General features: G+C 41.3%; 1 protein-coding gene across 2 annotated transcripts in view; it reads left to right on the top strand.

The window, feature by feature from the left end:
- LOC140199885 (protein disulfide-isomerase TMX3-like) overlaps positions 1 to 12,651 on the top strand; it is a 162,643-nt gene extending 149,992 nt beyond the window's left edge. Inside the window, exon 16 of one of the 2 annotated variants that reach the window (XM_072262397.1) lies at positions 12,569 to 12,651. In XM_072262397.1, coding sequence (XP_072118498.1) covers positions 12,569 to 12,628 — 60 coding nt within the window. In that variant the 3' untranslated portion in view covers positions 12,629 to 12,651. Of the gene's footprint in view, positions 1 to 1,161; positions 2,343 to 12,568 lie in introns of those variants that run through there. The other variant, XM_072262392.1, reaches the window with a different exon arrangement.
- Positions 12,652 to 13,461: the final 810 nt, after the last annotated feature.

The following is a 13,461-nucleotide window of genomic DNA, read 5'->3' as shown; positions in this document are numbered from 1 at the left end:
CCTGTTCAATCTTATTGATGTCTTTCTCATAGGTAGGTGACCAGAACTGTATACTCCAAACTAGGCCTCAGCAATGTCTTATACAACTTCAGTGTAACATCTGAACTCCTATACTCAATACTTTGATTTATGAAGTCAAATGTGCTAAAAGCTCTCTTTACGACCCTATCTGCAACCAACTTTGTGAAATTCCCTGCATAAAATAAAAAACTTACTTTATAAATACCATTAAAATTTTCTGTCTGGTGAGTGTGAATTTAGTAATTTAATTTATTGGCTCTATCTCCCATCGATGACCAATTATACCTCTTCCATTTCAACATTTTTCTCCACTTTTCTCCATTGTTTCACTTTGGGGCCTCTCATTGGTGTTATTTTTACTTGTCTAGGATTTTTCTGGAATGATTTCTCTTCCCGCTCCCAACATTTTGACTTGCCCACACCACTTCAACATGCAGATGGTTCTCTTTAGCTGCATTATTCATTAACATTAAATTACTTTTTCCACACAGAACCTGAGGACACCCATAATCTACATTTTCTCCACCTTGCACAAACCTCGTACATCTGTCTTGTAAGTCTTGCTTGTCCAAGGCACACACAGACAACGTGCAGGGTGTCCACCTCTGTTACCTGCTTTACCCCTGAATTAGCCCATCTGTTGCTGAAACCTCCATTTGTTTCTCTGACGCTTCTAGAGTCATTATCATGGTGAATGTTAATTTGTGTAATTAGTACGACAGTCTCGATATGATACTGTGATAGTCGGGGAGTTGAAGACCAGAGGACATAGCATTAGAATACGAGGACATCCATTTAGAACAGAGATGAGGAGAAATTTCTTTAGCCAAAGAGTGGTGAATCTGTGGAATTCATTGCCACAGATTGCTCTGGTCATGGGGTATATTTAAAGCAGTAGAATTGTTTCAGGGAGAAGGCTGGAGAGTGGGGCTGAGAGGGGATGGCAGAGCAGACTTGATGGTCCAAATAGCCTAATTCTGCTCCCATGTCTTATGGTAAAACTAAATCTTTAATCTCTCATACAGTTGATAATTTTAAGAAAGTTTGCTAGAAAACAACATTCTTTGCCGTGTTTTTTCTATCTTCTTCACATGAAAAAAATAAAAAATACTGATATTGTGTCCTTTTGTGCTTAATTAGTCAGTGTTTAAGGCCTCCCCCCTCCTCGGCTGCTTTCTCTTTGGTCTGCCTCTGGGGGTTATTAGCATCATGTGTTACGGAATCTGGACGGCAGATGGGGAATATGAACCCGAAGAAGGAGAACTACTCCAGAGTGAAGCCATTGAACAGGGAGATGCAGAGCCCCACGACGGAGAAAAGGAGGAAAACGGCAATGAAGATGAAAAGGATGATGCAACTACAGAAAGTTCAGAAGCACTCAAAGATGAAGAACTGGAAGAAAAAAGCATGGTAGAAAAGAAAACAGATTAACATATAGTTTATGAATTCCCATCAGGATTTCAGAATGATTAAGTGTATGTGACATTTGAACATCAGTGAAAAATGTTGGAAATTAGAAGCAAGTGGTGTACTTGCCTTCCAAGATTGACCTGTACTTTTACAGAGACCATCTGGGCCCAAAGAACTTTGAATGATCACATAAATTACATTTTGTTCTTTAGATATAGATAGTTTTGGTGGAATCCCTGTTATCTGTCATTACAGGGAAGATTTCTGGTTGTTAATACAAATTGGCGGATATCAAGGATTCCCTGCAGCTTGGTCTTCTGACCACTGTATCCAAGGTTCAGGTGCAAAGGCACATGTGGTTGACAACCAAGCATTAACAGATCTCACAGTCTAATGGTGTTTCAGATGATGGCTTTGACCCACCAAGTAATTAGGAGATGGATAAGAATTCCCTCTGTAGCTTTGAGTTCACACTGAATTTGTCACAAAAGTAAAAGAGATCATATTATGAGTGGATTTACATTGTTCACAGTCATATCAATCTTCTTCTTCCACTTCCTTGATTAAGAATTGGATAATCTAATGAAGAGTATTTTACCTTGTCACATCAGGCAGTTTTTATATTTAGAAGGTAACTGGTTTAAAAATTGTGCAGATGGCACTTTTAGGTCAAGTAAGATCAAAACTTATCTCATTGCAGTTTCTCTTAATTACAAATATTGCCACTTTATCATCCGAACACAAGACTCAAGCTTTTTTTTTTAAATGCATGCATGTTGCTTTAAAACGAAATCAAGTCCCCTCAAGTGACCATTTTTAAATGATTAATCTTACACCGTAGCTGCAGTATCTGTAATGTCATAGGAACAATGTGAACAAAGAATGGAAAATAAACTGTGATCATTTTTTAACTTGGTGTTTGATAATTACTTATGTAAAATCCAATTATACCACTATAGATGTGCAATGTCCACAAATGAGCAGTTCAGATATAACAAACTGTTCCCATAGGGTTTCCAGCAACTGCAGAATCTCTTGTGTTTATGAATTGCTATAGCACATGCTGTTTTGGGTCCCTATCATACCTTTAATGGGAAGTGCACTGCTAATGTTGCAGTAGCTAGGAGTGGACTAGTGTAAGTTGTTGATATTTAAGATTCACATTAAGATAGATCTTTAGCCAATCTTTCCAAACAAAAACAGGTTTAAGGGTGCTTTAAATCTAACCATGTTGATTATCTGGGATTTACTGTCTCTTATAAAACCTCAAGACCATAGGCAGAAGTGCAGATTTAGGCCACACAGCCCATCAAGTCTGCTCTGCCATTCCATCATGTCTGATTTATTTTCCCTCTCAACCCCATTCTCCTGCTGTCTCCCCATAACCTTTGACTCCCTCGCTAATCAAGGACCTTCCAACCACTTTTTTAAAATATACTTAATGACCTGCCCTCCACAGACAACTTTAGCAATGAATATGGGCAATTAAGGAATAAAATTACTGTAGGAAGCCATCAAGATCCTCACAAAACTGCACCTGAGTATCCAGCTTGTTTCTGCAGGAATATCTACGCATCCTCCTGAGATGTTTAAACTGTGGCGTTATTTGTAGTCCAAACTGTGCCTTGTAAGAGAATAACCTAAAGTCAGTGCAGTACATATTTTATAAAATGCCTCTGTAAACTAAGAATTGCAGTGCAGACCAGTTTAGTAATGTGCAGGGCTGTAAACTGCATTTGCGTAGTGGTGATAGAACCAGCTAAGCCAGTTGGCAGCTACAAATAAAAAGCACTTCCTTCAGAAGGTAGTAGAATGTGCTTCTTCTATTAAAGAAAACCTCCAGTCTAATCTACTCTCATCTCTTTGCATCTAATTTATTTTAATTTGCAGTAGCTCAAATAAACCACAGGCTTCTGACATTTACATTGCATCTCCAGCTAAATGCAAAACTTGTGATTTTTATCTGTTTGCAATGGTTAATTGTGCTACATCCCAAACTTGGTGTAAAGCTACTAATACATTGGTTTTGAATAAATTGGTTTACTGAAATGGGAACCATTTTTTTTTAAAAAGCACCCGTCATTCCCTCCCTTAAGTTAGCCATCTCGTAACTGTTATCTGCAGTAGCCATTACTAGGAGCTTAGTGCCAGATGGCTGAACTCCAGTCGGCATCGCTCTCGGAATCTCAGGAACTCAGGAGCCTCACTACCAAGACAAGGTGACCATCATAAGAGATAGGGGCAGAATTAGGCCATTCAGCCCATTGAGTCTGTTCCGCCATTCCATCTCAACCCCATTCTTCTGCCTTCTCACTGTAACCTTTGACGCCTTTACTAATCAAGAACCTGTCAACCTCCTCTTTAAATATACCCAATGACTTGGCCTCCCACAGCTGGCTCTGGTAATGAATTCCACTAATTCACCACCCTCTAGCTGAAAATTATTAAATTAAAGTTCTTAATCTAGATGGAGAACTGGCCAGGATCCTTAATCCTGTTTGGTGACCAGTGACTTGTCAGCGCTATAAATGTGGAGTAAAACCAGAATCAGGTTGGTATAGGATTTCCTCTCTAATAGTCAGCTGCCTCTCCTGGTCTTAGGTGAGACAGCAGAATGTTTCTTTTGATGATAAACAGATCGGAGTCAAAGTTCAAAGTGAATTTATGTAGATGTCACCATGTACTACCCTGAGATTCATTTTCTTGCTGACATTCACAGTAAAACAAAGGAAATACAACATAATCAATGAAAAACTGCACACAGATTGACTAACAATCTATATGCAAAGGAAGACAACTGTGCGAAAAAAACAAATAATAATAAACAAATAACTGAGAAAATGAGTTGCTGTGTCCTTGAAAGTGAGTCCATAGCTTCTGAAATCAATCCAGAGTTGAGGTGAGTTATCTATGTTGGTTTGGGAGCCTGATGGTTAAATAGTGGTATCTGTTCCTGAACCTAGTGGTGTGGGACCTAAGACTCCTGTACTTCCTCTCTTGTGGCAGTAGCATCCATCATCAAACATCCCATGCTCCAGGTCAGCATCTAAAAAGAGGTTAGATAAAAAAAAGAAACCTATGGAAGTGGGAAAGAAGAGGATAAATTGTACCTTTTACAACAAACTTGAAATGCAGATCTAACATCAATTTGCTAACTGCACTTAAATATAAAGATCTTAGACATTAGTCTTCAAAAAAAGGGATTGTTGATGGTGAAGAACTAAGGTACATTGTGGCTTATATGCACATAAGATGTACTGTACGAGCAGAATTAGACCTTCTCCCCGTAACCTTTGAAGCCCTGACTAATCAAGAACCTATCAACCTCCACATTAAGCAAACTCAATGACTTGGCCTCCGCAGCCGCCTGTCGCAACGAATTCCACAGATTCACCAGCCTCTGGTTAAAGAAATTCCTCCTCATCTCACGCAACACACACAGAAAGCTGGAGGAACTCAGCAGGTCAGGCTGCATCTATGGAAAAGAATAAACAGTCAACATTTTGGGTGTGACCCTTCTTCAGGACTGAAGAAGTTCTTGCAGCATTCTGTATGTGTTGCTTTGGGTTCACAGCATCTGCGGACTTCCTTGACGATTCCTCCTCATCTCTGGTTTTCTATTCTGAAGCTCTGACCTGTGGTCCTAGACCTCCCCCTCTACAGAAAACATCATCTCCACGTTCACTCTATCCAGGCCTTTCAATATTCAATGGGATATTGTACATACTTGTTCCTTGTGTTTCATCGTCTCACCAAGCATTGGAATATAAAACCCAGGTGTACTTTACAAATTTTAATGAATTTGTTAGGACTCAGGCAAAAAAATTATCCATTGAAAAATTATCCAGGGTTGTATATGGTGTTATATATGTACTTTGATAATAAAATAAACTTTGAACTTTAAGAGAGAAAGTTATTCCATCAAATTAATGTGCCTCTGGATTAGGTTTCAGTAGAATCTGTTGAATTAAGGTCTTCATGTTACTCGTGGTTGTATACCAGTCTAATACTGGATAAAGACCAAAAATTGGTTGACAATCATGTTTCTATAATCCCTATTCAAGCACTTTCAACAAATAGATCTGTTCCATAACTTCCATCCTTTTCTCTCTGGTAAAGATAGTTATCTTATATACCTGCTGCAATGTGAATTACATTAATCTAGGAATAAAAGATCGCAATTATCACTGCCCATTACATACTTGAGAAAATTAATATTAATTTAAAATTTGTAAAATTGTGATGTTCATTTTCATGAGGCAAGAACATTTGTAGTGAGACTGTTTAACTGCTGGTGGTTCTGGGAACAGACAGCCACTTCTTAAATTTACGAAAAACCTTTGCCTATTTCTTTGTTTGTTAAGTCTGATTTTTTTCACACTAAGTTTGTTAATAGAATGCCGATAAGTAACCTAAATAATTTTTTCATTAAAAAGTTACTGTTACAAGTTTACTGTCAAATACCACTTACAGATGTAAGAATTCATTTTTGTTAAGTTGGAATATGCATTTGGCATTTTTTATGAATAAAGTTCAGAAAACTTTTATTTGGTCTTAAGTTTAAAAATTACTAAAATCATCCTATATTTGGCATTATATGGTTTTGAATGTGTGGTGAAACTTGCTGAAGACAACTTTGCTGCTTAACTTTTGACATGCGGAAAGTGAATTAACATTCTGCATTAACTTAAAGAGGACTTTTTTCTAACTTGCATGCATTTATATTCACTAGATGGCCACTTTATTAGGTACAGGAGTAGAACCCAGGGTGGTCTTCTGCTGCTATAGTCCATCCACTTCAAGGTTTGACGCGTTGTGCTTTCAGAGATGATATTCTGCACACCAATGTCATAATGCATGGTTATCTGAGTTATTGTGGCCTTCCTACCAGCTTCAGTCTGTTCATACTCCTCTGAGCTCTCTCCATCACCCACAGAACTGCCGCGTTCTGGATGTTTTATGTTTCTTGCAGCATTTTTTGTAAACTCTAGAGAATGTTGTGCATGAAATTCCCAGGAGATCAGCAGTTTCTGAGATACTCAAACCATCCTGTTTGGCACCAACAATCATTCCATTGTCAAAGTCACTTGGATCATATTTCTTCCTGATCTGATGTTTGGTTTGAACAACAATTGAAACTCTTGACCATGCTTTTATGCATTGAGTTACTGCCACATGATTGACTGATATGTGCATTAACAAGCAGGTGTACACATGTACCTAATAAAGTGGCCACTGTGTGTATATTTACCACCCAATGAATAAAACCTCTATCCAATCTGAAGCATGAAAAGTTCACTTCATCCAAAGAAGGACAGAAATACAAACAAGGATTTGAAGAGAAATGCCACTGAGCACAGGTAGGTACACCTGCTAGGAAATGCCATCTAAAAGTAGACATTTTATTCAATGGAAATAAAGCAAGACTTCCCAGATTGTGGAATCTTTAGCTGCAAATATCCTCAAAGCTGTATTACTCTCACTAGAAGTTCAACCATTGTCCCATTTTTTATCTACGTTCAAAATAAATTTATTATCAAAGTACATATATGTCACCATCCTCCAAGACGACCACAACCTTGTCATGGTTTAGAGTCTTGCATGCCTCAATGACATGGAGTGCTATGCTAGCTAGAGTCAGGGTTTTGCACTTTGGTTCTTGGTAAGGTCACCTATGCTAAACAGGTCAAAGGGTGGTCTACCGGTCCTCCAGGTTTGGGGGTTCAGCTCAGAGCTCTCAACTCTGACTGGTCAAACAAACTGACTGGGAGGTTAGTTAGGAAAAGTCAGTCGCTAGGTATACATGGAGAGGTGGTAAATTGGATTAGACATTGGCTCGATGGAAGAAGCCAGAGAGTGGTGGTAGAGAATTGCTTCTCTGAGTGGAGGCCTGTGACTAGTAGTGTGCCACAGGGATCGGTGCTGGGTCCATTGTTATTTGTCATCTATATCAATGATCTGGATGATAATGTGGTAAATTGGATCAACAAGTTTGCTGATGATACAAAGATTGGAGGTGTAGTAGACAGTGAGGAAGGTTTTCAGAGCCTGCAGAGGGACTTGGACCAGCTGGAACAATGGGCTAAAAAAATGGCAGATGTAGTTTAACACTGACAAGTGTGAGGTATTGCACGTTGAAAGGACAAACCAACATAGAACATACAGGGTTAATGGTAAGGCACTGAGGAGTGCAGTGGAACAGAGGGATCTGGGAATACAGATACAAAATTCCCTAAAAGTGTCGTCACAGGTAGATCGGGTCGTAAAGAGAGCTTTTGGTACATTGGCCTTTATTAATCAAAGTATTGAGTATAAAACATAGAAACATAGAAAATATTCGGCCCTTCGAGCCTGCACCGCCATTTATTATGATCATGGCTGATCATCCAACTCAGAACACCGCCCCAGCCTTCCCTCCATACCCCCTGACCCCCGTAGCCACAAGGGCCATATCTAACTCCCTCTTAAATATAGCCAATGAACTGGCCTCAACTGTTTCCTGTGGCAGAGAATTCCACAGATTCACCACTCCCTGTGTGAAGAAGTTTTTCCTAATCTCGGTCCTAAAAGGCTTCCCCTCTATCCTCAAACTGTGGCCCCTCGTTCTGGACTTCCCCAACATCGGGAACAATCTTCCTGCATCTAGCCTGTCCAATCCCTTTAGGATCTTATACGTTTCAATCAGATCCCCCCTCAATCTTCTAAATTCCAACGAGTACAAGCCCAGTTCATCCAGTCTCTCTTCATATGAAAGTCCTGCCATCCCAGGAATCAATCTGGTGAACCTTCTTTCTACTCCCTCTATGGCAAGGATGTCTTTCCTCAGATTAGGAAACCAAAACTGCACACAATACTCCAGGTATGGTCTCACCAAGGCCTTGTACAACTGCAGTAGTACCTCCCTGCTCCTGTACTCAAATCCTCTCGCTATAAATGCCAGCATACCATTCGCCTTTTTCACTGCCTGCTGTACCTGCATGCCCACTTTCAATGACTGGTGTATAATGACACCCAGGTCTCGTTGCACCTCCCCTTTTCCTAATCGGCCACCATTCAGATAATAATCTGTTTTCCTATTTTTGCCACCAAAATGGATAACTTCACATTTATCCACATTAAATTGCATCTGCCATGAATTTGCCCACTCACCCAACCTATCCAAGTCACCCTGCATCCTCTTAGCATCCTCCTCACAGCTAACACTGCCACCCAGCTTCGTGTCATCCGCAAACTTGGAGATGCTGCATTTAATTCCCTCATCCAAGTTATTAATATATATTGTAAACAACTGGGGTCCCAGCACTGAGCCTTGCGGTACCCCACTAGTCACCACCTGCCATTCTGAAAAGGTCCCGTTTATTCCCACTCTTTGCTTCCTGTCTGCTAACCAACTCTCCACCCACACCAATACCTTACCCCCAATACCGTGTGCTTTAAGTTTGCACACTAATCTGTGTGGGACCTTGTCAAAAACCTTCTGAAAATCCAAATATACCACATCCACTGGTTCTCCCCTATCCACTCTACTAGTTACATCCTCAAAAAATTCTATGAGATTCGTCAGACATGATTTTCCTTTCACAAATCCGTGCTGACTTTGTCCGATCATTTCACCACTTTCCAAATGTGCTGCTATCACATCCTTGATAACTGACTCCAGCGGTTTCCCCACCACCAACGTTAGGCTAACTGGTCGATAATTCCCTGGTTTCTCTCTCCCTCCTTTTTTAAAAAGTGGAGTTACATTAGCCACCCTCCAATCCTCAGGAACTAGTCCAGAATCTAACGAGTTTTGAAAAATTATCACTAATGCATCCACTATTTCTTGGGCTACTTCCTTAAGCACCCTGGGATGCAGACCATCTGGCCCTGGGGATTTATCTGCCTTCAATCCCTTCAATTTACCTAACACCACTTCCCTACTAACATGTATTTCGCTCAGTTCCTCCATCTCACTGGACCCTCTGTCCCCTACTATTTCCGGAAGATTATTTATGTCCTCCTTAGTGAAGACAGAATCAAAGTAATTATTCAATTGGTCTGCCATGTCCTTGCTCCCCATAATCAATTCACCTGTTTCTGTCTGCAGGGAATCTACATTTGTCTTTACCAGTCTTTTCCTTTTTACATATCTATAAAAGCTTTTACAGTCCGTTTTTATGTTGCCTGCCAGTTTTCTCTCATAATCTTTTTTCCCCTTCCTAATTAAGCCCTTTGTCCTCCTCTGCTGAACTCTGAATTTCTCCCCAGTCCTCAGGTGATCCACTTTCTCTGGCTAATTTGTATGCTTCTTCTTTGGAATTGATACTATCCCTAATTTCTCTTGTCAGCCACGGGTGCACTACCTTCCTTGATTTATTCTTTTGCCAAACTGGGATGAACAATTGTTGTAGTTCATCCATGCAACCTTTAAATGCTTGCCATTGCATATCCACCGTCAATCCTTTAGGTGTCATTTGCCAGTCTATCTTAGCTAATTCACGTCTCATACCTTCAAAGTTACCCCTCTTTAAGTTCAGAACCTTTGTTTCTGAATTAACTATGTCACTCTCCATCTTAATGAAGAATTCCACCATATTATGGTCACTCTTACCCAAGGGGCCTCTCACGACAAGATTGCTAATTAACCCTTCCTCATTGCTCAAAACCCAGTCCAGAATAGCCTGCTCTCTAGTCGGTTCCTCGACATGTTGGTTCAAAAAACCATCCCGCATACATTCCAAGAAATCCTCTTCCTCAGCACCTTTACCAATTTGGTTCACCCAATCTACATGTAGATTGAAGTCACCCATTATAACTGCTGTTCCTTTATTGCACACATTTCTAATTTCCTGTTTAATACCATCTCCGACCTCACTACTACTGTTAGGTGGCCTGTACACAACTCCCACCAGCGTCTTCTGCCCCTTAGTGTTACGCAGCTCTACCCATATCGATTCCACATCTTCCCGGCTTATGTCCTTCCTTTCTATTGCGTTAATCTCTTCTTTAACCAGCAACGCCACCCCACCTCCCCTCCCTTCATGTCTATCCCTCCTGAATATTGAATATCCCTGAACGTTGAGCTCCCATCCCTGGTCACCCTGGAGCCATGTCTCTGTGATCCCAACTATATCATAATCATTAATAACAATCTGCACTTTCAATTCATCCACCTTATTACGAATGCTCGTTGCATTGACACACAAAGTCTTCAGGCGCTCTTTTACAACTCTCTTAGCCCTTATACAATTATGCTGAAAAGTGGCCCTTTTTAATGCTTGCCCTGTATTTGTCGGCCTGCCACTTTTATTTTTCTCCATAGTACTTTTTGTTTCTACCCTCACTGTACACCCCTCTGTCTCTCTGCACTGGTTCTCATCCCCCTGTAGTGAACTAAACTCCTCACGTCTAGCCTCTTTAATTTGATTCCCACCCCCCCAACCATTCTAGTTTAAAGTCACCTCAGTAGCCCCCACTAATCTCCCTGCCAGGATATTGGTCCCCCTAGGATTCAAGTGCAACCCGTCCTTTTTGTACAGGTCACGCCTGCGCCAAAAGAGGTCCCAATGATCCAAAAACTTGAATCCCTGCCCCCTGCTCCAATCCCTCAGCCACGCATTTATCCTCCACCTCATCGCATTCCTACTCTCACTGTTGCGTGGCACAGGCAGTAATCCCGAGATTACTACCTTTGCGGTCCTTTTTCTCAACTCCCTTCCTAGCTCCCTATATTCTCCTTTCAGGACCTCATCCCTTTTCCTACCTATGTCATTGGTACCTATATGTACCACGACCTCTGGCTCCTCACCCTCCCATTTCAGGATATCTTGGACATGATCAGAAATATCCCGGACCCTGGCACCAGGGAGGCAAACTACCATCCGGGTCTCTGGACTGCGTCCACAGAATCACCTATCTGACCCCCTTACTATCGAGTCCCCTATCACAACTGCCCTCCTCTTCCTTGCTCTACCCTTCTGAGCTACAGGGCTGGACTCTGTGCTGGAGGCACGGCCACTGTCGCTTCCCCCGGGTAAGCCGTCCTCCCCAACAGTACTCAAACAGGAGTACCTGTTGTTAAGGGGCACAGCCACCGGGGTACTCCCTATTACCTGACTTTTCCCCTTCCCCCTCCTAACCGTGACCCACTTGTCTGCCTCCCGTGGCCCCAGCGTGACCACCTGCCTGCAACTCCTCTCTATCACCTCCTCACTCTCCCTGACCAGACGAAGGTCATCGAGCTGCAGCTCCAGTTCCGTAACGCAGTCCCTTAGGAGCTGCATCTCGATGCACTTGGCGCAGATGTAGACGTCCGCTGGAATGTTATGATGAGGTTGTATAAGGCATTGGTGAGGCCGAATCTGGAGTATTGTGTTCAGTTTTGGTCACCAAATTACAGGAAGGATATAAATAAGGTTGAAAGAGTGCAGAGATGGTTTACAAGGATGTTGCCGGGACTTGAGAAACTCAGTTACAGAGAAAGGTTGAATAGGTTGGGACTTTATTCCCTGGAGTGTAGAAGAATGAGGGGAGATTTGATAGAGGTATATAAAATTATGATGGGTATAGATAGAGTGAATGCAAGCAGGCTTTTTCCACTGAGGCAAGGAGAGAAAAAAACCAGAGGACATGGGTTTAGGGTAAGGAGGGAAAAGTTTAAAGGGAACATTAGGGGAGAGGGGCTTCTTCACACAGAGAGTGGTGGGAGTATGGAATGAGCTGCCAGATGAGGTGGTAAATGCAGGTTCTTTTGTAACATTTAAGAATAAATCGAACAGATACATGGATGGGAGGTGTATGGAGGGATATGGTTCGTGTGCAGGTCAGTGGGACTAGGCAGAAAATGGCTCGGCACAGCCAAGAAGGGCCAAAAGGCCTGTTTCTGTGCTGTAGTTTCTATGGTTTCAGAAAATAGTTACGGAAACAGCAATGAAGAATCCTTCCACATCTGAGTGCAGTGGGATTCTTGAGTGTCCACACGGGACTTGCATGACTGATAGTAGTGAAAACCAAGAGAAAACTACTGACACAATGAAGGAAGTCTTGAACATCGCCAGAGAAAGGACCTTCATTGCTACCCTAAATGCCAGCGGCATAACAGGCAGTAAGTAAGTGTATATCATCATATACTACCCAGAGATTTATTTTCTTGCAGGCATGCACAGTAAAACAAAGAAATACAATGGAATCATTGAAAACTACACACAAAGACTGACAAACAAACGAAGACAAACTACAAATAAAAATAAATAAATAATATTGAGAGCAAGTGTTGTCGAGTCCTTGAAAGTGAGTCCATAGTTTATGGAATCAGTTTGGAGCTGTTTTGAGTGAAGTTATCCACACTGATACAGGAGCCTGATAGTTGTAGGGTTTACAACCTTATAATGGCTGTAGTTCAAGGGAAGTTTCTAAGCAAATGCATCTCCAATGCACATAAGGAATGCATCTCTTTTGTGCTGTGGGGAATTCTTTTGTCAAAACACTTCAAGATTGCTTTATGAAGGCTTGGACCTAAGCTAAATCCCATCTCCTTGACCTTATCTGAAAATTTATTATACTGAAAATGAAATTCCAACAAAAAATTTACTCCATTATAAACACAAGAGATTCTGCAGATGCTGGAAATCCAGAGCAATACATGCAAAACGCTGGCGGAACTTAGAATGTCAGGCAGCATCGGTGGAGAGGAATAAACAGTCAATGTTTGGGCCAAGGTCTGGAAAGAAAGGGGTAGAAGCCAGAATTATTCCATTATTTAATCATTCATTGTGCACCTTGGGTAAAGGTATTTGTTTTTGAAAAGGAAGGTGGGGGATGTTAGGTTTCTACTTGTTAGCTAAAACACAACTAAAAGATGCAAACACAAGGAAATCTGCAGATGCTGGAAATTCAAGCAACACACACGAAATGCTGGTGGAACACAGCAGGCCAGGCAGCATCAATAGGAAGAAGTACGGTCGATGTTTCGGGCCGAGATCTTCCTGAAGGGTATAACTAGGTCATTCAGCCCATCATGGCTGATCTATCATTTCTCTCAACGCCATT

This window comes from Mobula birostris, chromosome 1 (genome assembly GCF_030028105.1).
Source record: "Mobula birostris isolate sMobBir1 chromosome 1, sMobBir1.hap1, whole genome shotgun sequence".
In the NCBI taxonomy this organism is placed as follows: domain Eukaryota; kingdom Metazoa; phylum Chordata; class Chondrichthyes; order Myliobatiformes; family Myliobatidae; genus Mobula; species Mobula birostris.
This window is presented reverse-complemented; position numbering and strand designations above follow the sequence as displayed.